The sequence below is a fragment of the Oncorhynchus kisutch genome, linkage group LG27, assembly GCF_002021735.2.
Source record: "Oncorhynchus kisutch isolate 150728-3 linkage group LG27, Okis_V2, whole genome shotgun sequence".
In the NCBI taxonomy this organism is placed as follows: domain Eukaryota; kingdom Metazoa; phylum Chordata; class Actinopteri; order Salmoniformes; family Salmonidae; genus Oncorhynchus; species Oncorhynchus kisutch.
This window is the reverse complement of record NC_034200.2, coordinates 27,978,634-28,005,312: the sequence shown is the minus strand read 5'-3', so window position 1 is coordinate 28,005,312 and position 26,679 is coordinate 27,978,634. Positions and strand designations below refer to the sequence as shown.

The 26,679-nt window shown below is 45.7% G+C and overlaps 1 protein-coding gene across 4 annotated transcripts; it reads left to right on the top strand.

The window, feature by feature from the left end:
* Positions 1-26,679, top strand: LOC109872060 (period circadian protein homolog 2). Of its 4 annotated transcripts, none has more exons than XM_020463154.2 (21): positions 1-149; positions 5,801-5,850; positions 8,818-9,068; positions 9,225-9,346; positions 9,629-9,830; positions 10,483-10,534; positions 10,917-11,059; positions 11,207-11,285; positions 12,600-12,706; positions 12,851-13,004; positions 13,204-13,498; positions 13,726-13,837; positions 14,103-14,295; positions 14,758-14,876; positions 17,577-17,807; positions 18,332-18,598; positions 18,927-19,915; positions 23,755-23,974; positions 24,252-24,420; positions 25,491-25,641; positions 25,880-26,679. In XM_020463154.2, exons 2-21 carry the CDS (start codon positions 5,846-5,848, stop codon positions 26,057-26,059), a joined length of 4,041 nt encoding a protein of 1,346 aa, XP_020318743.1. In that variant the 5' UTR covers positions 1-149; positions 5,801-5,845; the 3' UTR covers positions 26,060-26,679. The 4 variants fall into 4 exon arrangements, with proteins under 4 accessions (XP_020318743.1, XP_020318741.2, XP_020318740.2 ...); XM_020463152.2 differs by having other exon boundaries at positions 5,801-6,663; positions 13,729-13,837; XM_020463151.2 differs by having other exon boundaries at positions 5,801-6,663.

The following is a 26,679-nucleotide window of genomic DNA, read 5'->3' as shown; positions in this document are numbered from 1 at the left end:
GACGAAACTTGAACGCTAGGTGTAGAGTAGTGTAGTGTGTCAAACCAAAGCCTGAATTACCGGGAAGCTAAATAAAACGATTCGTTTTGCAAACCAACAGAAGTCGTTGAAATCACAGAAAAGAGACGATAATCTACTTTAACTGGCAGGTTGGTGAATTTGTGATATTTTTGTTGGCTCCTATGGTTTGGTGTTTGTGGGGGATTTTCAACTGTATCGCGAAAGCCTACTTCTTCGAAACTCTGGGAGTGGTCAGAGCATATATACATCTTTATTATAACACGCCTTGGTGGGTTTTACAAAAATATATATATATTTAAAAGGAGTTAGAAAGTTGCGTTGCATGACTGTCAGTGTGCGGGTCATAGTGGGACAGTAAGCCCTGCCCGCTGACTGTCAGTGTGCGGGTCATAGTGGGACAGTAAGCCCTGCCCACTGACTGTCAGTGTGCGGGTCATAGTGGGACAGTAAGCCCTGCCCACTGACTGTCAGTGTGCGGGTCATAGTGGGACAGTAAGCCCTGCCCGCTGACTGTCAGTGTGCGGGTCATAGTGGGACAGTAAGCCCTGCCCGCTGACTGTCAGTGTGCGGGTCATAGTGGGACAGTAAGCCCTGCCCGCTGACTGTCAGTGTGCGGGTCATAGTGGGACAGTAAGCCCTGCCCGCTGACTGTCAATGTGCGGGTCATAGTGGGACAGTAAGCCCTGCCCGCTGACTGTCAGTGTGCGGGTCATAGTGGGACAGTAAGCCCTGCCCGCTGACTGTCAGTGTGCGGTTCATAGTGGGACAGTAAGCCCTGCCCGCTGACTGTCAGTGTGCGGGTCATAGTGGGACAGTAAGCCCTGCCCGCTGACTGTCAGTGTGCGGTTCATAGTGGGACAGTAAGCCCTGCCCGCTGACTGTCAGTTACGCTCCTTACATGTCTACGGCTGGACTGTACGCAGCCTGTGCCATAGTCATAGAAACAATACAGAGAAACAATTATGCAAAACAATAACAAATGTTTGCCCTCTGTATGATCAAGCTTGAGTGAGGATGAGTGATCAGTCATCATTGCATGTGTCAGAGATCTTTCAAAAACATGCTTAGTGTATTGAAAGGGCAGTCTATTGCGGTGTTTTCTGGCAGTGAAACATTGGTACAAAACACTATGAACTGATCAGGCGGCTGGTTCGATTGTTTCAAGCCAGACAGTGGCTGGGTGCCTTGCGCCGCTGTTTTATAACACGTTCTTTAGGCCTAAATGAAAAATCGCCACCGCATGGAGCCGGTGTTGTGTCCTGTTTTTAGTCATCTTTAGCCGACTAAACAATAATCGCTGTGTGTGATTTTCCAATTTGATGAGATTTATCTTTGCTAGAGAGACACAATCATAAGGTCAATGGTATGGAGGAGGATTCATTTTTTTTGTTCATGCGAAATTAGTCTTCAGTAATAATAGCCTACTTACTAAGATGTCTAACATGTACAAGTTAGATTATTTGTACATTTTGAAATAAAAATGAAGTGTTTAAACTACATATGTAAATGCTACAGTGGCCTCACCTCACCTACTTATTTATATTATTATGTATACACAATTTATTAAAGGAACCTCCTTCTAATCCGAAATGCTTGGATTATATGGATTCACCTGGTCAGTCTATGTCATGTTCCTAAGGTTTTGTACACTCAGTGAATATGTAAACAGGGCTGCAAAGTGACTGACTGGTAGCAGGAATATATAAATGCCTATGGTAATATACAAGTGGTAATATATACATTAAACATGTGTAACAGTGACCAGTAGCAAGATAAAATAGATAGGTACTTATGGTAATGGCAATTAATAATCTATGAGCAGCAGTGTAGTGGTAGTCATGTATCTAATCAATAATCAATGAGCAGCAGTGTAGTGGTAGTCATGTATCTAATCAATAATCAATGAGCAGCAGTGTAGAGGTAGTCATGAATCTAATCAATAATCATCGAGCAGCAGTGTAGAGGTAGTCATGAATCTAATCAATAATCAATGAGCAGCAGCGTAGTGGTAGTAATCAATCAAATTTATTTAGGAAGCCCTTCTTACATCAGTTGATGTCACAAAGTGCTGTACAGAAACCCAGCCTAAAACCCCAAACACCAAGCAATGCAGGTGTAGAAGCACAGTGGCTAGGAAAAACTCCCTAGAAGGGCCGGAACCTAGGAAGAAACCTAGAGAGGAACCAGGCTATGAGGGGTGGTCAGTCCTCTTCCGGCTGTACTGGGTGGAGATTATAACAGAACATGGCCAAGATGTTCAAATGTTCATAGATGACCAGCAGGGTCAAATAATAATAATCACAGTGGTTGTAGAGGGTGCAACAGGTCAGCACCTCAAGAGTAAATATCAGTTGACTTTTCATAGCCAATCATTCAGAGTATCTCTACCGCACCTGCTGTCTCTAGAGAGTTGAAAACAGCAGGTCTGGGACAAGGTAGCACATCCGGTGAACAGGTCAGGGTTCATTAGCTGCAGGCAGAACAGTTGAAACTGGAGCAGCAGCACGACCAGGTGGACTGGGGACAGCAAGGAGTCATCAGGCCAGGTAGTCCTGAGGCATGGTCCTAGGGCTCAGGTCCTCCGAGAGAAAGAAAAAGAGAGAGAGAGAATTAGAGAGAGCATACTTAAATTCACACAGGACACCGGATAAGACAGGAGAAATACTCCAGATATAACAGACTGACCCTAGCCCCCGACACATAAACTATTGCAGCATAAATACTGGCGGCTGAGACAGGAGGGGTTGGAAGACACTGTGGCCCCATCCGACAATACCCCCGTACAGGTCCAAACAGGCAGGATATAACTTCACCCACTTTGCTAAAGCACAGCCCCCACACCACTAGAGGGATATCTTCAACCACCAACTTACTATCCTGAGACAAGGCCGAGTATAGCCCACGAAGATCTCCCCCACGGCACGAACAGGAGGGGGGTGCCAACCCGGACAGGAAGATCATGTCAGTGACTCAACACACTCAAGTGTCGCACCCCACCTAGGGATGGCATTTAAGAGCACCAGTAAGCCAGTGACTCAGCCCCTGTAATAGGGTTTGAGGTAGAGAATCCCAGTGGAGAGAGGGGAACCGGCCAGGCAGGGACAGCAAGGGCGGAAACCAAAATGTACAGCTGTTTATCGTCTGCATAGCAGTGAAAGTTAACAGTATGTTTCCGAATGACATCACCAAGAGGTAAAATATATAGTGAAAACAATAGTGATCCTAAAACGGAGCCTTGAGGAACACCAAAATGTATAGTTGATTTGTCAGAGGACAAACCATTCACAGACCATTCACAGAGACAAACTGATAGTAATGAATCTAATCAATAATCAATGAGCAGCGGCGTAGTGGTAGTAATGAATCAAATCAATAATAATTTTAGCAGCAGTGTAGTGGTAGTAATGAATATAATCAATAATCTATGAGCAGCAGTGTAGTGGTAGTAATGAATCTAATCAATAATCTATGAGCAGCAGTGTAGTGGTAGTAATGAATCTAATCAATAATCTATGAGCAGCAGTGTAGTGGTAGTAATGAATATAATCAATAATAATTTTAGCAGCAGTGTAGTGGTAGTAATGAATCTAATCAATAATCTATGAGCAGCAGTGTAGTGGTAGTAATGAATCTAATCAATAATCTATGAGCAGCAGTGTAGTGGTAGTAATGAATCTAATCAATAATCTATGAGCAGCAGTGTAGTGGTAGTAATGAATCTAATCAATAATCTATGAGCAGCAGTGTAACTGTGAAAGTAGGTGGTGTAAGAACAAGTGAGCTTGTCTTTGTCATCCCAAAACACCAGTAGTTCTTCTTTCCATGTTCTTCTATTTCAGGCTCCTGTAGTCAGGAAGTAATGTAATAAAGATATTGTGGAGGAAATGGGTCAGTAGTCTGAGTGTTGTAAACGTTCAACCTCGTTCAGTTACAATAGTCCCATGATGACAGCACGTCTCCTGTCCCCAGCACGGCGTGGTTCAATTCAATAATGCTTTATGGTTTAAGTTACTTTATTGACTACTAATGCAACACCATAAAGTTATGCTGATTATGTTTATGACCTTATAGTAACAGTGGTAGATTCAGCCAGAGGACATTGGCAAGCAGTGAAACATTGAACCCAATGACTGATTGGGTTCAATGTGTCGTTCATTACTGTTTGGGGGCATTGTGTCATTACATTACTGATTTTGGGCATTGTGTCATTCATGACTGATTGGGTGCATTGTGTCGTTACATTACTGATTGTGGGAATTGTGTCATTCATGACTGATTGGGGCATTGTGTCATTCATGACTGATTGGGTGCATTGCGTCGTTACATTACTGATTGTGGGAATTGTGTCATTCATGACTGATTGGGGCATTGTGTCATTCATGACTGATTGGGGCATTGTGTCATTCATGACTGATTGGGGCATTGTGTCATTCATGACTGATTGGGGCATTGTGTCATTCATGACTGATTGGGAGGCATTGTGTCGTTCATGACTGATTGGGGCCATTGTGTTGTTCATTACTGATTGGGTGCATTGTGTCGTTACATTACTGATTGTGGGAATTGTGTCGTTCATGACTGATTGATGGCATAGTGTCGTTCATGACTGATTGGGGCCATTGTGTCGTTCATGACTGATTGGGGGCATTGTGTCATTCATGACTGATTGGGGGCATTGTGTCGTTCATGACTGATTGGGGGCATTGTGTCGTTCATGACTGATTGGGGGCATTGTGTCGTTCATGACTGATTGGGGGCATTGTGTCGTTCATATGATGCTGCTCAGGGCAAAGCAAGGAGAGTGATACATCACTAACAGCTTTGGCTTTGAGGGCCAGTTTCCTGGACACAGGTCAAGTCTAGTCTTGGACACTGTTGTATTCTGTGCATGTGGTGAATAAACATTGAAACTTAAAACTTTAAATATTACTAATAGCCGGCCAGTTATCTGCCACCTCTTCACACCTGCCATTGTGCCCATTACTCCACAGAGCAAAAAAATACACAACCAGGAGTAGCCACCTCGCATACTGTCTGTTAGAACCAGTCTCTGCAATAACAGACAGACGGTCCGTAGTGCATTTTACTACTGCCTCTCTCTCTGGGTCACCACATTACTCTGGGAACACACACACAGACACACACACAAGGCCGTAATTCAATTGGTCAATTACAGAGAGGACAGTGTGTTGTGTGAAGGCATGTGGACTTAGTGCAGAGGAGACTTACTTTTCCACCGCGGCCGTGCCAACTGCTGTTTATAGGACAGGCTTGGTTTGGCACGTTTCATGTCTGTCAGAGACTGGGAGATCCTTTGAAAGGATAGTGGAGTAGACTCATACACTGAGCTGGCCTGACTCAAGCCCTGCCTAGACAAGTTACAGGTTCAACTGAGCTCCCCAGAGGGGGGAGAAAGGGCAGGGGGCTACCCCAATAAGGAGAATTGTCGGGTGGTTCCGCTTTGATGGACCATCCCCTGGCCTGGCCCTCACTTGGGTGGATCCCAGAGGTCTAGATAGAACTGATATAGGTATTGGGATAGCCAATGTCTAGCTAGCTCTGTTGTGTTACAGGGCAGAAGACAGGGGCAGGTGACACCTTTGGGGGTCTTGTCTAGGTGTTTCTTGTCTGATAGCTTCAGAGGAATTCTACTGTATCAAATTATATATTTGTTCCTGGGATTTATTTAATTGTGCATGGTGTGCTTAAATGGTTTTAACATTGTAAGAAATAGTCACAACTAGTGTAGCTAACTGACCCTCCTCTTCCTCTCTTCCAGAAAACTGCAGCTCATCCATCCATTCTCTTTGTCATCTTGTGGACAATGAGGTGATTAAGTTTTGCTTCCTCTATCCTCTACTCAGCACTTCTCTGGTTTAAACCCTCAACACACCACACCTCCCTTCCTCTAATGTCAGATAATTCAGACCCAGACTGCAGCTCCATGGCTAGGGGGGCCTCAGGGTGCAGGTCCATGCCCAGGGGGGTCTCAGGGTGCAGCTCCATGGCTAGGGGGGCCTCAGGGTGCAGGTCCATGCCCAGGGGGGTCTCAGGGTGCAGGTCCATGCCCAGGGGGGCCTCAGGGTGCAGGTCCATGCCCAGGGGGGCCTCAGGGTGCAGGTCCATGCCCAGGGGGGTCTCAGGGTGCAGGTCCATGCCCAGGGGGGCCTCAGGGTGCAGGTCCATGCCCAGGGGGGCCTCAGGGTGCAGGTCCATGCCCAGGGGGGCCTCAGGGTGCAGGTCCATGCCCAGGGGGGCCTCAGGGTGCAGGTCCATGCCCAGGGGGGCCTCCGGGTGCAGGTCCATGCCCAGGGGGGTCTCAAGGTGCAGCTCCATAGCCCAGCTTCATTGTAGGAGCAGCTATAGCCAGGTTGGTCCTGGCCTGGGTCTAGCCTCAGAAGGTAGTGACAGCAGTTGCCAGGACCCCTCGGCCTCACCCAACATTGGCCGTAGGAGCGCCTGCTCACGTTCCTTCCACGACGACGTGGACATGAAGAGCAGTGGATCCAGCGGGGCCGAGTCACATGGCAACGAGAGCCACGGAAGCCATGGAAACGAGAGTCACGGCAACGAGTCAACGGGTAGCTCCAATGGCAACAGCAGAGACTCGGCTCTCCTGGAGTCGTCTGGGAGCAACAAGCGGTCAGTGAGTGGATGTGCTTTAGTTGGTTTATGGGAGGGGTTAGACTAGACAACATTTCTAGATGGGTACCTTTTTACCAGTCTTATTTTGCCGGCAGCCCATCAGACTAGGAAGAGTTGACAGTATTAGTTGATCCAACACTACACATCATCAACATCCCATCTAAATCCAAGGCTACATGATGATGCATGTCCTTTTTATCATCCTCTGTTGTTGTGCCTGTGTCCCCATTTGACGTAGGTTGACATCAATATGCCTCACTGGCAGCACATTCTGAGGCCGTTAGAGATGGTGGCCCTCTTTCATGTTGTATCAGGGTCCCTCCATCCCTCTATCTTCCTCTGTTGGCACATGCTGGTCCACATCTGACATGCCCTAGATACAGACAGCGGCACCCTGTCTCTCACTTCTCTCCCCATGGTGCCCATGCAGGCTGCTCCATAGACAGGAAATGATGGACCACATATTGGAAGTGAGACCCTCACAGAGAGAAGTGAAAACCCCATAGAAAGTAATGATGGACCCCATTGAGAACTTATGGAAGCTGACAATGGAGTGGCTGTAATTGGATGGCGGTGCCCACTTCACCACCCTAATGACACACTCTGCCCCCTCCTTATTTCTCAGCAGCTGGGCTGAAAACACCTCAAAACACTCTTTGAAGAGAAAGGCACTGGAGCACATCTTGATTGTGTGGAACTTCTCGTTAAAAGCAAAGAGTGATCGAGGTATTTTTTTGCTGAGAGGTCGCTGTACTTGTGTGTCATATGGTGAAGTTGTCTTTCGCTTTCTGTCTCCACTCTGTGACAATACAGTATGTACCTGTCAGCTCCACTGCAACAGTGGGGAGGCCTACAGCTGCTCTTATTATCATTATATAATTCGCTTATTCTATTTACCTACCTCTATAATTAGTTGCAACCGTTTGCCAGACCACTCTGTTAATGCCAATAGCAGATACCGCTGATACTTTAGGTGGCTCTCTTTTATATAATTAGATCTCTAAATGCTTATATTATATTCTGAGCTACTATTTAAATACACCTGAGTTATATTTCATGAGTTGGCTGTCGTCAGCAGCTGTTTATAGCTTTTGGATGTATTGCTAAGCCTTTAGGCTAATGCCTGTGACACAAAAACACACATTGGCTCATACTTACTACAGATTCTCACACACACATTAACGCACACACACAATCCAGTTTACCTGTGCCATGGTCCCGTCTTTGCTTCAAAAAGACACAATAGAGTACCACAGAGTCATAATACCCATAAAACCTTGTGGTCAAACTGGAAAATGGTTGTAATCGTTTTTCCACCATTAATTTTTCCCATACTTTGATGCTAATTAGCATTTTCAAATCTGAGAGTAAATATATTGATATAAGTCACCTTGTCTGAGAGAGATTTACATGGTTATCAAAACATCACGCCAGGGTGATCCTACACGAAACACAAAAATGAATGGTGGAAAAACGATTGGAACCATTTCCCTGTTTGACCACTAGGTGATGTAATTCTGCTCTTTCAAAGACAGAGGAAAGTCAGACTGACCTGAGATTGAAACAGCATAGAATTCCCCTGGTGTCCTCTGTGGAGTTAGCGTGGTTGCCAGTCTTTTTTCAGCTATTACATTCTACTCAAGGTGTCATTTGCCAAAGATGGCACATTTTACAGAGTACAAAGAGTGGAATGTTACAGAGACAGGAACACAGACAACTGCGGAGTGGATGGGGAAAACAAAAAGGCAAATATCATTTTTAAGAGCTGCTCTGGTATCCATGTACCATTGTAGCATTGTACTCTCCTGAACACAATAAAAGTAGAGCAAACTCCAAGCCATTGTACCAGATGGGCAAAGAAATGGACCCACTCATTTCATGCTAAACTCAAGGACTTTGTTTTGCTATTTCATTTAAAACATTGTGGAAAATACCCTCTTCGTCATAAACATGAAATCCACATATTGTCCACGATTGAGGAATTAAATAATTCATCAATGGTTGCATACGTCTATATGGTAGTAGCTTTGGAGTCTATTTTTAGTGTATCACTTTTGCTTATAACAATTTAATTCTAGTGGTTTGAAACAATTCTCAATGAAAACATGTTACTTTATGTCATTAATAATCTCTGTCTGTCTGTCTCCCCAGCTCTAACTCCCACAGCCCCTCTCCTCCCAGTAGTTCCAATGCTTTCAGCCTGCTGAGTTCTGAGCAGGACAACCCTTCCACCAGTGGCTGCAGTAGTGAGGAGTCAGCTAAGGCCAAGACCCAGAAGGAGCTTCTCAGGACCCTGAAGGAGCTCAAGCGCCACCTTCCTGCTGACAAGAGGAACAAGGGCAACAAGTCCAGCTCCCTCAACACTCTGAAATACGCCCTACGCTGTGTCAGACAGGTGGAAGGTAAGAGATAACTCAACCGCAAAGCATTCTGGGTAGTAAGCCTGAACATGTGATTTGATTATGTATTTAACATCATTACATTATAGTTTGTTGTTGTCTAATGCATCTTAAAAGGCCAATAGGAAACCAATGTGGGTTTGTGTTGTTGTGTTTCAGCCAATGAGGAGTACTACCAGCTGTTGATGACCAATAGCAGTCAGCCATCCGGCCTGGATGTGTCCTCTTACACCATCAAGGAGATAGACAGCATCACCTCAGAGTACACCCTCAAAAACAATGTAAGTTACTAACCCTTTTTCCTCTGAATACACCTTCAAAGCATGAAAAAGAGACCATTTTACCTTAAACACATAAAGCAGTTGCAAACAGAACCCAACAATACCAAAGTACATTGATAGCGTGACTCATAGTCATACCCACACCTGTGTCCATCTCTGTCCTTATTTGACATACAGTGTCTGAACAACAACAGATCAAATATAGGAATAATCCACACTTGCAGCTGTGTGTGTACTGTATATGCATGTTTTTCTCATACGTATTCCTGTGTGTCTCTCCAGGACAACTTTGCGGTTGCGATATCTCTGATCACGGGGAAGATCGTCTACATCTCAGACCAGGCTGCCTCTATCCTCAACTGCAAAAGGGGTGTCTTCAAAGACGCTAGGTTTGTGGAGTTCCTGACTCCCCAAGACGTCAGTGTTTTCTACAGCTTCACCACGCCCTACCGCCTGCCCTCCTGGAGCATGTGCCCCGGAGTAGGTAATGACCCCTCTACGAACGCTTATAACCATGGAGAGTCGTTAACCACTTATAAGCATGCCCTACCGCCTGCCCTCCTGGAGCATGTGCCCCGGAGCAGGTAGCTAACACCCTCTTATAGATAGTCTATAGACAGTTTATAACCTCTTATAGACAGTCTATAAACAGTTTTAGATACATCACAAGGTGTGCACAAAAATATTTAAGGTAGGGTGGAAAAAGAAAACATGCATGTTTACCCATTACATCTGGCTTTACGAGTGGTCCCCCGTCCTAATGATAGTGAATCATTATTTTGAAATCTATAGCACCCTTTTGAGACACTCACAACTCTTTACAGGCAAATCCCATGTAGTTATAATGATCGGAAAACAAATTCATTTAAAACAGCACACGCTGAACCGTTGCTAGGAAAACATGAAAACATTTAACTGGATTTGAGTCTAGTCGCCCTACCCTAGTCAGCCATGCTAAACAATACAAATCAATGACAGAGTCCCTAAAGCCAGGTAACACAGAGGGATTAATAAGAGCTTGGGAAACATGCGTAGTGTAGGCATGGAAACATTGAGGCGAGGGTCGGCAGTAAGCCGATGAAGTAGAGGCTTCTTTTGAATTAAAAAATATTCCCCTTCCCCTCTTCTCTTTTCAGAGTCCTCCCCGTCGGATTGCATGCGGGAGAAATCCTTCTTCTGTCGGATCAGGTGTGTGTAGGACTATGACCGTGTGCCAGCTTCTCTTTGCATTTCTATTCATTCCCTTTTTTCACTTTGGATAGATTTAAATGAGTTTGAGTCTCGGCTGGTCTCATCTCGCTCCTCTCTGACACACACGTACACGTATACATGCACACACTCACTATTCATAGTTGTTGTTAAAGTAAAACTACGGCTCAACTCTGCTCCCAAGAGTCAGGTAAAAACACAAGTAGCGTAGTAGAGCTGAACTCTGTGATATAGCTGCTGAAGAAGGGAAACCCACTGACACAAACCGTCAATCATTATCATACTATAGGCTATATTTTCATGGTTTTGTTGCTGCTTTAGTGACTTGCTGACTTTGTCCACTCTCTCCTGTGTTCTGTAGTGGGGGTAAGGAGTGTGAGGGGGACCTACAGTACTCTCCGTTCCGTATGACCTCCTTCCTGATGAAGGTGCAGGACAAGGTCCATTCTGAGAACCAGCTCTGCTGCCTCCTACTGGCTGAAAGGTTGCATTCCGGATACGAGGGTAAGGACCAATCAAAATGCCATCACAACACCTGACACGCCTGTTTGAATACTTTTGAAACTGCATCTTTAATAGTGTATAACAGTGGATAGTATGCGATTAGTGTGTGGGAACAGTGGTGTTAACAGTGTTTTCATTTGCCTACAGCTCCCAGAATTCCTAGCGACAAGCGCATCTTCACCACCACACACACTCCTAGCTGTGTGTTCCAGGATGTGGACGAGAGGCAAGACACCAAACATTTTTCTGATACTGTGTTTGTATTGGGATTATGATCTAGTAATCAGTCGAGGCTGCTGAGGGGAGGACGGCTCATAATAATGGCTGGAACAGAGAAAATTGAATGGCATCCAACACATTGAAACAAATGTATTTCAAATCAAATGTTATTTGTCACAAGTGCCGAATACAACAGGTTTAGATCTTACCATGAAATGCTTACTTACAAGCCCTTAACCAACAATGCAGTTCAATAAATATTTGCTAAATTAACTCAAGTAAAAAATAAAATAAAAAGTAACACAATAAGATTACATAACAATAACGAGGCTATAAACAGGGGGGACAGGTACAGAGTCAATGTGCGGGGGTACAGGTTAGTCGAGGTCATTTGTACATGTAGGCAGAACTATGGCTGTGCGGTAGCAGAGAGAGCAGTCTATGACTTGGGGGGCTGGAGTCTTTGACCACCGCCTAGTATATACAGTAGGTCCTCGATGGCAGGAAGCTTGGCCCCAGTGATGTATTGGGCCATACGCACTACCCTCTATAGCGCCTTACGGTCAGATGCTGAGCAGTTGCCATACCAGGCGGTGATGTAACTGGTCAGGATGCTCTCGCTGGTGCAGCAGTAAAACTTTTTTTAGGATCTGGGGACACATGACAAATCTTTTCAGTCTCCTGAGGGGGAATAGGTGTTGTCGTGCCCTCTTCACGACTGTCTTGGTGCGTTTGCACCATGACAGTTTGTTGGTGATGTGGACACCATGGAACTTGAAACTCTCAACCCACTCCACTTTAACCCTGTCGATGTGAATGGGGGCGTGTTTGGCCCTCCTTTTCCTGTAGTCCACAATCATGTCCTTTGTCTTGATCACGTTGAGGGAGAGGTTGTTATCCTGGCACCACACGGCCAGGTCTCTGACTTCCTCCCTATAGGCTGTCTCATTGTTGTCGGTGATCAGGCCTACCACTGTTGTGTCGTTTGCTAACTTAATGATGGTGTTGGAGTCGTGCTTGGTCACGCGTTGTGGGTGAACAGGCAGTAAAGGAGGACAAACACCCCTGAGGGTCCCCGGTGTTGAGGATCAGCGTAGCAGATGTATTGTTGCCTGCCCTTACCACCTGGTGACGGCCCGTCAGGAAATCCAGGATCCAGTTGCAGAGGGAGGTGTGTAGTCCCAGGGTCCTTTTTATACCATTCCACTGATTGCACTCCAGCCATTACCACGAGCCTGTCCTTCCCAATGAAGGTACCACCAACCTCCTGGGGTAGTAATACTGTATGCTGATTCATAATGTCATTGTGTGTGTGTTCCAGGGCTGTTCCTCTCCTTGGTTACCTCCCCCAGGAGCTGATTGGCACCCCAGTCCTTCTTCTCATGCACCCCAATGACAGGCAGAGCATGTTGGCCATTCACAAGAGGAGTAAGTAAAACTAGAACAACACATGAACAATTATTACACTTTTAATTATTACATCACTGGGTTGCATACAAAACAAATGGAATGTCCCTTTACAGCATATTTTAGTGACATTTATATTCCCTTTTCTCTCTCTCCTATCCATAGTCCTTCAGTATGCTGGCCAGCCGTTCGACCACTCCTCCATCAGGTTCTGCACACGGAACGGAGAGTACGCCATCATCGACACCAGCTGGTCCAGCTTTGTCAATCCCTGGACCTGTAAGGTCTCTTTCATCATTGGGAGGCACACAGTCCGCATGTGAGTGTCTGCCTAGCACAATGGTTTCCTATTTTGGGACATTTTTAGTATCTTGGCACTTCTCCCTGCTCAGCACTTTTTTTGTGTTACAGCATCTTGGCATCATTTTTTTAAATGGCAAAAAAAGACTTTTTTATGCTGTGTCTATTGTTCTAGAAATTACCGCTAATAATGATAATATGGTTGTTTCCACTGGAAGGGGCCCGGTGAATGAGGATGTGTTCGAGGCCCCGCTCCCTGCCCTCATGGAGACCAAGATCATGGACTCTGAAGTCCAGGAGATCACTGAGCAGATCCACAGACTGCTACTACAGCCGGTTCACAGCACTAGCTCCAGTGGGTACGTGGGAAGCAACGACCACCTTGCAGCATCCCAGGGAAAGACCAGCGAGAGCAACACACATTCAACCAGAGACATCAACATCAACAGCAATGGTAGCAGCCCAAGCAGGACACGCATCGAGGAGGAGGGAGAGAGCAGCTGGGCCAAACCTGTGAGTAACCTTCTACTTCTGTTTTACCTGTCTATCTCTTTCTCGCTCTCACTTTTCCCAGTCTATTTCTCCCTCCCTCCCTCCCTCCCTCCCTCCCTCCCTCCCTCCCTCCCTCCCTCCCTCCCTCCCTCCCTCCCTCCCTCCCTCCCTCCCTCCCTCCCTTCTCTCTCTCTCTCTCTCTCTCTCTCTCTCCATGATAGTGAGCATGTCTCTTCTCTCCTCCCCAGCAGAGGTCATTCCAGGGGATCTGTAAAGGAATCCACCTCCAGAAAAGTCAGGAACAACAAATCTACAAAGCCTCCTCCTCAGCCAGGTCTGAGACCAAGAAGAACCCTGGCAGTAAGTCACACAAGACAACCAAAACAGAAATATTTACAATCTGCAGGAAAAATACTTTTTGAGATATGCTTGTGTGTGCATTTGATCATGTAAAGTGGGGAGCGGATGTGTGTGGATGTACAGATATGAATGTGTGTTTGTGTTGAGCGAGATGTATATGTGTGTGTTTAATACATGGGTGATGTTAAATGGGTGTAGTCTGGTGTAAACATAATGTTCATATTCATACCCATTCCAGTCCTGAGCGTTGCCCTCTCCCTAGCAGAGTTCCTCCAGAAGAGTCCCGCGGCGGTCCGTCTCAAGGACACTGCAGCCCCTGTGGCACCTCTGAGCTGGAGGGACAGTGGGGCCACCCCCCTGGAGAACTGCAGGCCTGCAGTACAGGAGGAGAGGCTGGCCGTCAACGACCAGGCGGTCTACTCCTACCAACAGATCAGCTGTCTGGACAACGTCATCAGGTCAGCTTCTAACTAGTCACTTATTTATTAATCTTGCTCATCATTTATCTGTACATCACAGTAGGTTGGTGGCACCTTAATTTGACAGGCTCGTGGTAATGACTGGAGCAGAATCAGTGGAATGGTTTCAAATACATCAAACTCATGGTTTCCAGGTGTTTGATGCCATTCCATCCGCTCTGTTCCTGACATTATTATTAGCCGTCCTCCTCTCACCAGCCTCCTGTGCTGAACATCTCTCTTGTCATTAGGCAGTCATCTGTCTATTCATTTAGTTTGTCTTTTATGGGGGAAAATAATTATAGGTAGTATTTCTGGGTAGCTATGTGGGAAGGAGAGTGTTAGGTACTACGTAGCTGCTATTTAAACTTACTGCTACCCAATTTCATGGTAGTTACATCATGGGCTATTGTTTTTGATGAAGATAGAAAGTTAAGCGGTCTCTCCTGTGTCTCTTGACAGATATCTAGAGGGCTGTAACATTCCCATCGCTAGGAAGAGGAAGTGCCACTCTTCTGACAACACTTCCTCAGACGAGGACAAGCAGAAAGGAGGGGACAACCACATGCAGATATCTGAAGGTACCTTGTACCAACGTTCTACTAACGTTATCTAGCTTTACTCCATTACTTACAATAAAACATGTACAACTCTTGACTACAGTATGGTTGGTATGATGTTGCATGAAACCTATAAATGACCTTTCCTACACCGCTATCCATTTCTACCAGTCATTGAATGCACCATGAATTGAATTGCCCGTCATCATTAAATCTCAGACTGGATACACAGTTTGAATTTCCTTAATTTCTTAATTCAAATTGAAGATACCTGTGGGATGAATTCAATTCAAACCAAATAATACTGCTAGATTAATAGGCACGGATACCTTTATTAGATATGGTGTGACAACGTTGATAATACATTGGTTGGGAAACATCACTGCAGATTCCATCTGGCTCCACCGATTGCCAGGGAATCAGAACGGATGAACACATACCAATTTATCAAAAGATCAATACTTATTATGTACAAATAAATCAAATATAATATTTATACCTCTTCATTTATAAAGAGGTCATCTTTTAGTTCATGCCAAATCTCTGTTGGACAGGTTAACCAACTGAATCAGACAGCCAAATTTTCTTTCTCTCTCTCTCTCAATTCAATTCAATTCAATTCAAGGGGCTGTATTGGCATGGGAAACATGTTAACATTGCCAAAGCGAATGAGGTAGATACAGTGCCTTGCGAAAGTATTCGGCCCCCTTGAACTTTGCGACCTTTTGCCACATTTCAGGCTTCAAACATAAAGATATAAAACTATATTTTTTTGTGAAGAATCAACAATAAGTGGGACACAATCATGAAGTGGAACGACATTTATTGGATATTTCAAACTTTTTTAACAAATCAAAAACTGAAAAATTGGGCGTGCAAAACTATTCAGCCCCTTTACTTTCAGTTCAGCAAACTCTCTCCAGAAGTTCAGTGAGGATCTCTGAACGATCCAATATTGACCTAAATGACTAATGATGATAAATACAATCCACCTGTGTGTAATCAAGTCTCCGTATAAATGCACCTGCACTGTGATAGTCTCAGAGGTCCGTTAAAAGCGCAGAGAGCATCATGAAGAACAAGGAACACACCAGGCAGGTCCGAGATACTGTTGTGAAGAAGTTTAAAGCCGGATTTGGATACAAAAAGATTTCCCAAGCTTTAAACATCCCAAGGAGCACTGTGCAAGCGATAATATTGAAATGGAAGGAGTATCAGACCACTGCAAATCTACCAAGACCTGGCCGTCCCTCTAAACTTTCAGCTCATACAAGGAGAAGACTGATCAGAGATGCAGCCAAGAGGCCCATGATCACTCTGGATGAACTGCAGAGATCTACAGCTGAGGTGGGAGACTCTGTCCATAGGACAACAATCAGTCGTATATTGCACAAATCTGGCCTTTATGGAAGAGTGGCAAGAAGAAAGCCATTTCTTAAAGATATCCATAAAAAGTGTTGTTTAAAGTTTGCCACAAGCCACCTGGGAGACACACCAAACATGTGGAAGAAGGTGCTCTGGTCAGATTAAACCAAAATTGAACTTTTTGGCAACAATGCAAAACGTTATGTTTGGCGTAAAAGCAACACAGCTCATCACCCTGAACACACCATCTCCACTGTCAAACATGGTGGTGGCAGCATCATGGTTTGGGCCTGCTTTTCTTCAGCAGGGACAGGGAAGATGGTTAAAATTGAAGGGAAGATGGATGGAGCCAAATACATAAAGCAAAATCTACAATGGAATGGTTCAAAAATAAGAATGGCCAAGTCAAAGTCCAGACCTGAATCCAATCGAGAATCTGTGGAAAGAACTGAAAACTGCTGTTCACATGCTCTCCATCCAACCTCACTGAGCTCGAGCTGTTTTGCAAGGAGGAATGGGAAAAAATGTCAGTCTCTCGATGTGCAAAACTGATAGAGACATACCCCAAGTGACTTACAGCTGTAATCGCAGCAAAAGGTGGCGCTACGTATTAACTTATTAGCTTAAGTATTAACTTAAGGGGGCTGAATAATTTTGCACGCCCAATTTTTCAGTTTTTGATTTGTTAAAAAAGTTTGAAATATCCAATAAATGTCGTTCCACTTGTTGTTGATTCTTCACAAAATACAGTTTTATATCTTTGTTTGAAGCCTGAAATGTGGCAAAAGGTTGCAAAGTTCAAGGGGGCCGTTTCAAAACAATAAAGACATTACAAATGTCATATTATATATATTAAAGTTAAAGTACACAAGGGAAAATAAATAAGCATAAATATGGGTTGTATTTACAATGGTGTTTGTTCTTCACTGTCTTGCTGCTGTGATGGCACACTGTGGAATTTCACCCAGTAGATATGGAAGTTTATCCAAATTGGCTTTGTTTTCAAATTCTTTGTTGATCTGTGTAATCTGAGGTAAATATGTGTCTCTAATATGGTCATACATTGGGCAGGAGGTTAGGAAGTGCAGTTCAGTTTCCACATTTTGTGGGCAGTGTGCACATAGCCTGTCTTCTCTTGAGAGCCATGTCTGCCTACGGCGGCTTTTCTCAATAGCAAGGCTATGCTCACTGAGTCTGTACATAGTCAAAGCTTTCCTTAAGTTTGGGTCAGTCACAGTAGTCAGGTATTCTTCCACTGTGTACTCTCTCTCTCTCTCTCTCTATAATCCACGATTATGGGACTTAATATGTGACTCTCCTAGTCACCCTCTCTGTCTCTCCCTGTCACCCTGGCAGACCCTGCGCTATTTAAGGCTCAGCCTGGTTTACCCGCTGTGGATGATATCATCGCATACAAAAAGACTGAGGCTACGACCACAGCCTCAGGGGTAGTGGGTTCCTCCTCCCTGGCGGCCCTCGCCGTGCCACCGTGCAGCAAAACCGAGAGTGTGGTGTCTATAACAAGCCAGTGTAGCTACAGTAGCACCATCGTGCATGTAGGAGACAAGAAACTGCAGCCCGAGTCAGGTATACACTACATGGACTCGTTCTCTGGTCTTTTGCTCTTTTTTGTGTTGGTGGGTTCTGTGTGTGTGTGTGTGTGTGTGTGTGTGTGTGTGTGCGCGCGCGTGCGTGTGTGTCTATAGATGTAGCTAGATGTTGTGTACTGAATGTTATCGCACACCATTGGTGCAGTATCATGTCTGTACTCTGGGGTCATGCATCTTCCAGAAGATACATATGCCATGCATAACCTCGCTTCCCAGAATCCCAGAGATTCACACTCGTCTGGTTCCACGAGTCTGTACCATGATGTATGATATACAGTAGATGACCCTAGCACACACTGGCGTCCTGCATGTATCTTCCTATCTGCTTCTTTGTAATGTATATCACTGTATATATGTATATCAATGTTGCTGAGGGTATCACAGCTGCTCATCTCTTTATGACCTGAACGGTTGGATGTTTTATGTATATATTGTATCTAACTTGTACATCCATGGCTGTCTGCTGGAACTAATGTTTCTCTATCTGTTTTCTCCATACAGAGATCATTGAGGATGTATCTGGTGGTGGGGAGGCGGTGGAGCGGGTCAGCCAGACTCCTGGGCCTCCTCCTAGTGCTGTTTCACCTCCCAGCCTGCAGAGGGAGCCCTATAAGAAGCTGGGTCTGACCAAGCAGGTCCTAGCAACCCACACCCAGAGAGAGCAGCAGGCCTTCCTGTGCCGCTTCAAGGAGCTTCAGGGAGTCCAGGTCTTCCAGGCGAACTGTTCCCAATACCTGGAGCGCCAGAAGGGACAAGGTGCCACTGATGGTAGAGTACAGCAGGGAACACGCTTTACACACAATACAGTACAGTACAATACATTACATTACAATACGTTACAATACAATAAATAACAATACATTACTTTACTTTACAATACATTACAATACAATACGTTACATTACAATACATTACATTACATTACAATACATTACAATACAATACAAACTCAATATAGCTTGTAGACATAGGCTAGTACAATTCAAGACAGACACACACAGTACCTTAATGCTTTCATACACTCAACTTCTCACAGTCAAATACATAATGTAATCTAACCTTTTTCTCTCTTCCCCCGCTCTTTCCCCCTCTCCAGCTGTGCTCACTGTGCACCCATGCAGGCAGGCCGAACCCGCTGCCCGTAGAAGCGGACGCAACAAGAAGACCAAGTCCAAGCGGGTAAAACAGAACGAGTCCCATAGGAAGAGACAGCAGCAGCCCCGACCCCACCTCCTCAATCAGGGCCTCAACCAGACATCCTGGTCCCCCTCCAACTCCTCCCAGTCCACCTTGCCGCCCCTGGCCTACCCCAACATAGTGCCAGCCTTCCCTCTCCAGGTCTACCCCGGGGTGGGCACCATGGCTGGAACCATGCCTACCAGCCCTGAGAATTCAATGCCAGGCTTCGGCGACAGTCAGTGCAACCAGGATCCCCAGTGCCCGGCACCAAACATCCAGCCCTCCCCCTTCTCTACTCCCATGGTGACCCCTGTGGTGGCTCTGGTTCTCCCCAACTACATGTTCCCTCAAATGGGGAGCGGGGCGCCAGGACAGCAGCCTTTTTACCAGGTCGAGACGGCAGGCTACTCCTCCCAGCCACAGCCCTTCCTCCCACAGACATCCCTCACCTTCCCTGCCCAGGGTCCCTTCCTGGCACAGCCACAGCCTTTCCCCCTACAGACATCTCTTCCCTTCCCACCACAGTCATCCTCCACCATCCAGGCCCAGTTCCCGGGCCAGAACCCTTTAGCCCTCCAGACAGGTTTCCCAATTCCCACCCAGCCTTTCTCTTCCATGGCCATGGAGCCCCCCAAGCCTTCTGGGGAAACCACCCAGTCTCGGGGCTCCACACCTGGGTCCATGGATGGCAGGGACCAAGTTCCCTCCCCTCCAGTGTTCCAGTCACCATGCAGCTCACCCCTGCAGCTCAACTTACTGCAGCTGGAGGAGACACCATGCTCCCTGGAGAGGCAGCACAGCATGGTGGTAGCGCCCTCCAGTGGTGATCCCCCGGGGAATAACACCTTCCGCGATAAGGGAAGGAGTGTGGTCTGCCAAGCCATAGAGAAGATCACGCTTCAGCAGGTAGGACGTAACCCTGTTTGTTGTCTTTCCCCCTACTGTCTTTTCTTTCTTTAGCTTTTTGCCTCTCTCCCTCCCCTGTTTCTATTTTCTATCGTTTTATCCAACCACCTGTCCTACAATCTAAGCTAGATGCCCTCATCGCACACAAATGATCAAGGAACCCACCAGGTACAACCCTAAATCCGTAAACATGGTTACCCTTATAGATATTATCCTGACCAACTTGCCCTCCAAATACACCTCTGCTGTTGTTACGAATCCCTTTTGGCCCGACAGTTTAGGGGAGATGGTAACGAGACCCGTAACATAACTCATGCAATTTATAATAGTGACAAAGTAAAAGTGAGAACGAAATAACCACGACAACTGAAATCTATCGTCAAACTCAGGGTTTATTGTAAAACACACGGTAATGGGGGGAGCAGGAAAAGGGGCTGAGCTGGACCCAAGGAAAGAAATAATAAGTATTCAAAAACACCCCTAAGCTAGACTAGCCTATTTCAACAACAGCTAACTAACTAACCAAAAAAAATAGTGGGTGGTCCGCCCAGTTCTAACTAGTGTATTTAACAAAGTTTATCTACGTGTAGTGTATGCCCATGTTTCCCCCTTTTCCCACCAGCAAACAAACACAAACACCATAACCAAAAACAATACTCACAAATGAGGACAAAGTGATATGGAGGTGCTCAAACAAAAGAGAGGTCAATACATAAAGAGAGAGTGAAACAGAGAGACCTACAGACATTGCATTACAGAGAGATTGAGCTCTAGAGCAAACAACTGACAGGGTTTTTAAACCAAGGGAAAGGAACGGTGATTGGGTAGGAAACAGGAGGAGGTGTGTCTTCTAATTGATGATTGATTGGGGAGTGATGATTTTCACCTGTGTGGGGAGAAGGAGAGAAAAGAACACAGGATACATACACACACACCCACAGGATAGCTGTATCCGTAACAGCTGTTTTTCAATCAGGATCACTGCCTGCATCCACTATGGGTCCGCGGTCAAACGACCTCCACTCATCACTGTCAAACGCTCCCTAAAACACTTCTGCGAGCAGGCCTTTCTAATCGACCTGGTCCGGGCATCCTGGAAGGATATTGACCTCATCCCGTCAGTAGAGGATGCCTGGTGGTTCTTTAAAAGTAATTTCCTTAACATCTTAAAAAATGTAGAACTAAGAACAGATATAGCCCTTGGTTCACTCCAGACCTGACTGCCCGAGACCAGCACAAAAACATCCTGTGGCGGATTGCACTAGCATCGAATAGTCCTCGCGATATGCAACTTTTCAGGGAAGTCAGGAACCAATAGACGCAGTCAGTTAGGAAAGCAAAGGATAGCGTTTTCCAACAGAAATTTGCATCCTGTAGCTCTAACTCCAAAAGGTTTTGGAACACTGTAAAGTCCATGGAGAACAAGAGCACCTCCTCCCAGCTGCCCACTGCACTGAGGCTAGCAAACACTGTCACCACCGATAAATTCACGATAATCGAGAATTTCAATAAGCATTTCTCTACGGCTGGCCATGCTTTCCTCCTGGCTACCCCAACCCCGGCCAACAGCTCCGCACCCCTCGCAGCTACTTGCCAAAGCCTCCCCAGCTTCTCCTTCACCCAAATCCAGATAGCAGATGTTCTGAAAGAGCTGCCAAACCTGGACCCATAAAAATCAGCTTGGCTAAACAATCTGGACCCTCTCTTTCTAAAATGATACGCTTCCATTGTTGCAACCCCTATTACCAGTCTGTTCAACCTCTCTTTTGTATCGTCTGAGATCCCTAAAGATTGGAAAGCTGCCGCGGTCATCCCCCTCTTCAAAGGGGGTGACAGTCTCGACCCAAACTGTTACAAACCTATGTCCATCCTGCCCTGCCTTTCTAAAGTCTTCGAAAGCCAAGTTATTAAACAGATCACTGACCATTTCGAATCCCACCGTACCTTCTCCGCTGTGCAATCCGGTTTCCGAGCTGGTCACGGGTGCACCTCAGCCACGCTGAAGGGACTAAACGATATCAGTGCTGTGCAGCTGTATTCATTGACCTGGCTAAGGCTTTCGACTATGTCAATCACCGTGTAAATATCGGCAGACTCAACAGCCTTGGTTTCTCGAATGACTACCTCGCCTGGTTCACCAACTACTTCTCAGATCGAGTTCAGTGTGTCAAATCGGAGGGCCTGTTGTCCGGACCTCTGGGGGTACCACAATGTTCAATTATCGGGCTGACTCTTTTCTCTGTATATATCAACGATGTCGCTCTTGCTGCGGGTGATTCCCTGATCCACCTCTAGGCAAATGATACCATTCTGTATACATCTGGCCCTTCTTTGGTCACTGTGTTAACAAACCTCCAAACGAGCTTCAATGCCATACAACACTCCTTCTGTGGCCTCCAACTGCTCTTAAATGCTACTAAAACTCAATGCATGCTCTTTAACCAATCGCTGCCCCCCCCTCCCCCCAACTAGCATCAGTACTCTGGACGGTTCTGACAAGTACAAATATCTAGGTGTCTGGCTAGACTGTAAACTCTCCTTCCAGACTCATATTAAACATCTCCGATCCAAAATCGGCTTCCTATTTCACAACAAAGCCTCCTTCACTCACGCTGCCAAACATACCCTCGTAAAACTGACTATCCTACCTGCCCTCGACTTTGGCGATGTCATTTACAAAATAGCCCCCAACACTCTACTCAGCAAACTGGATACAGTCTATCACAGTGCCATCCCACCACTGCGACCTGTCTGCTCTCGTCGGCTGGCCCTCGCTACATATTCGTCGCCAGACCCACTGGTCCCAGGTCATATATACATTTTTGCTAGGTAAAGCGCCATCTTATCTCAGCTCACTGGTCGTCCCCAAAGCCAACACCCCCTTAGGCCGCCTTTCCTTCCAGTTCTCTGCTGCGAATGACTGGAACAAATTGCAAAAATAGCTGAAGTTGGAGACATATCTCCCTCACTAACTTTAAGCATCAGCTTTCTGAGCAGCTTACCGATCCCTGCACCTGTACACAGCCCATCTGTAAATAGCCCATCCAATCTACCTACTGAAATGGATACCATTTCTATGTCTCTATGTCCAGTATGAAGGAAGTTAGAAGTAGTTTTAGCCAATGTTAACTAGCGTTAGCACAATGACTGGAAGTCTATGTTAACATGGGCTTGCGAAACTACCTCTACCTTCCTTCATACTGGACACAGAAAAAGAAAAATGGTATTCATCTGACTCTGGGGAAGTAGATAAAGGGCCTCATTGCCAAAATCCTGAAGTATCCCTTTAATCAAAATGGTCAATAATGAATTAAAATGGTAGTTATCTGACTCTGGGGAAGTAGATAAAGGCCCTCAATGCCAAAATCCTGAAGTATCCCTTTAAATCACAGCTCTGTCTGCTCTGCAGGTTGAAGTTTATTGTTATGAATGTTGCCCTTGAGGCAGAGCTGAGAAATTTCCCCTAGATGGGCCAGCTGTAAAGTCAAAATCGGCTATATCGTAAAATTCATTTGAAAAAAGATTACTTTTGGCATAAAGGTAAATCAAATTTTGCCAATGTGTCAGGAGAAGTATGGCTGGATTGGTGTGGCTTCACTAAACTTCCAGTTCCTCCATTGTTAAAATGCACAAAAGAAAACTTACCGTAGTTACTGTAAAACGGGTCTCTGCTGGATTAATATTTCAGGACAATATGGCTGAGGTGCCTCTCAGATGATGATATTAAAGGAGCGGAGTAGCAAGAAAGAAAGGATGGGACTGATTAAAGAAAAAAGAGACCAATACGACTTGAGTTGATTTTCTGTTTGTTGACCTTTCCTTTGACCTCTGTCTTGCAGGTGAGTTCGCCAGGCGACGGTAATCCTAGCGACATGCTTGACATCCGGCTCCATTCAGACTCTCACTCAGCCACCTCAGGGTCCATGGGTTCAAGGTCTAATGACTGTGGAACCTCAGCTAGAACGTCTAACAGTGGAAGGTCTAATAATAGCAGGACTTCGGGATGTAGAAAGTCAGCTAGTGGAACGTCAACTAGTGGTGTATCTGGCAATGGCACAGGTCTGTACACACACCTACCCTAGACCTTTTGTACGTTTGTAAGACATTTGTTCCTATCTCAGTCACTTCCACTGTACCAAATTTAACTCATGTAACTGTATTGAGGGGGTTTTCCCATCTAAAACTGTAAAACCTATTATTAAGCATATTTTCTGAACAAGACTGGCAGGGACAATAACAAACATTTGTTGCTTCATGTATAAAGCACTTGAGACTAGAGCTCTGGTGATTCAAAAGTAAAATATCCTAACTCTGTTTTGTTATTCTCCCCCTCAAGTATGCAGCAGCCACACCAGCAAAAAGATCAGAAACTATTTTGGCAGCGTGGATTCCTCCCGGAACAGCAGCCAGAAGGTCAAAGGGCACTCCACCAGCTGCGATAGTGGGAGAAGCAGTAGTGTCATGGAGGTGCGGCCAATGGAGATGGAGCAGGGCCAACACGACAAGTATGTACTGCAGGACCCGCCGTGTTTGGTCACCCCCAACACTGACAACAAGGTCATGTTGACCTATCAGGGTTCCCGAGTCGCGCAGCGGTCTGAGGCACTGCATCTCAGTAGTAGAGGCATCACTACAGACCCTGGTTTGATTCCAGGCCGTATTACAACCAGCAATGATTGGGAGTCACATAGGGCAGTGCACAATTGGCCCAGCGTCGTCCGGGTTAGGGTTTGGCCGGGGTAGGTCATCATTGTAAATAAGAATTTGTTCTTAACTGACTTGCCTACTTAAAAAAAGGTTAAATAAATAATAATAAAACATCTGATGCCCTCACGGTGAGTTGGAGGAGAGAGGAGAGAGGCAGCTCGCAATGTGCCCTGGAGTAAGAGAAAGTTGTCTGTGGATGCAGATCTGGGGTCAGTTTGGGATTTTGGATGGGGGAGGATAAACTGATCCTAGATCTGTGACTACAGGCAACTTCTACCCAGGGCATGATGAGTGGCTGTGAATGCTGGGGTTTTAAATATTTGTTGGATATTTTTTGCGAGGCCATAAGAAAATGTTTAGATGGGACACAGCACTCTAGACCTTTGGGAAATACTTTCCTAGTCCATTGCACTGTACACCCTTGTTGTTTCCCACTCCCTTCCCATATTCACCTGGCATGCTGAATTAGAATTGACCATTTGTGTTAAAAGCTTTGCTAATATTAAAGTAAAATTGCAGTTCTGACTTATGTCCACCAGATGGGGCTTTCACACAAAGACCCACAGTTGTTAGACAAGGTGGATTGAGAGGAAATGTGTGGTTTCTTAAACTCTCCAGGTACCAGACACCCAATCTAGTTAACCATGAAGATCAATTATATCAAATTGTCATCTGATACCCATGACTCCCTCATACCAAATACACATTTTTCAACCACTAACCAGACCTACCTTTCCTGACACCCTAATGCCCAATACCCAATTACCTGTATGTCCAATAGTATTCTTACTGTTTGAGTATCTTTTCCCTGGTGACATAGGTCCCATGGTTCAGAATACTGAGTGTGTATGTCCCTTGGCCTACTCAGGGGCATCGAGAGGTTGCTTAGAGAAGACAGAGAGAGGCTGCGTGGGATGCAGAAGAGTCAGCCGTGCTTCACTGGGGAGCAGCAGAGGGAACTGGTAGAGGTCTACCCCTGGATGAGGAGTGGAGGGCTGCCCAAGGTCATGGACGTCAAGGTGAGCTCTCTCTTTCTCTTTACGGCTCTCTCACTCTATTGCTTTCTCTTTTAACGCTCTCTCTCTTTCCTCCCTCTCTTTTTCACAATCACTCTCTCTTCCTTTCTTTTTCTCTTTCTCCTTCTTTCACTCTCTCTTACTCTCTCTCTCTTATACTATGGGCAGTCATTCACGTTTGTCAAAAGCAAGTCTAACATTAACTAACAGAAATGTGTGTGTGTGTTGTTGTTTTGTTTAGGCCTGTGTGTGCTTTGAGGAGGATGCTCCAGAGGCAGTGATGTCTGAGGAGCAGCCTGACCTAGACATGGGAGACACAGGGACTGAGACAGGCGAGGTCAGCCCCTCCAGGAAGCCCGGCGAGGAGCCCTTAAACACAGACACCTGCCCTTGTCCCTCTTCTGGCCTTGGATCATCATAGCCACATCCACACCCTGAATCCACCCACCGCTGTTGATTGTAACATCAGCACTTCCTCCCAAGACTCGTTCTCAAGCGACATCAATTATTGACCGGGTCCCACCCTCAGACCAACAGCTGTCCCTGACCAGGGAATTACCATATTGGACTATCTAGTATTGCATTTGTCCTGCTGGTGGTACACACCTTTTCTACAACCAGCTAAACCGTATGGAAACTCTGCTACAGCCTGAGAGAACAACGGCCCACCTGGTCAATTCATTTTCTGTGTGTGAATGTGTGAGAGAGAGAAAAAGAAGATGAGATTGAGGTTAGGCAGGTAGCCTAGCGGTGGGCAGGTAGCCTAGCGGTGGGCAGCTAGCCTAGCACTCGGCCAATAACCGAAGGTCGCTGGTTTGTATCGGCGAGCCGACTAGGTGAAAAATCTATCGAGGTGCCTTTGAGCAAGGCACTTAACGCTAATTCCTTTTGTAAGTCACTCTGGATACGAGCGTCTGCTAAATTACTAAAATGTCAACTCGGTGAGTTCCAGTGTGTGCAAAACACTGTTCTTTCAATTCCATCCATCTCTTTTCCTGTGTTGTTTAACTGATTAAAAGTAATGCTTTCACTGAAGTTTAA

What these genes read in the sequence shown, in the direction of transcription:
- LOC109872060 (XM_020463151.2), top strand. Translation starts at nt 5,933, where the DNA reads ATGTCAGATAATTCAGACCCAGACTGCAGCTCCATGGCTAGGGGGGCC. An exon ending in GTTGCATTCCGGATACGAGG is followed by an intron (nt 11,060 to 11,206) that starts GTAAGGACCAAT and finishes ATTTGCCTACAG; the next exon opens with CTCCCAGAATTCCTAGCGAC. An exon ending in TGTCTGGACAACGTCATCAG is followed by an intron (nt 14,296 to 14,757) that starts GTCAGCTTCTAA and finishes GTCTCTTGACAG; the next exon opens with ATATCTAGAGGGCTGTAACA.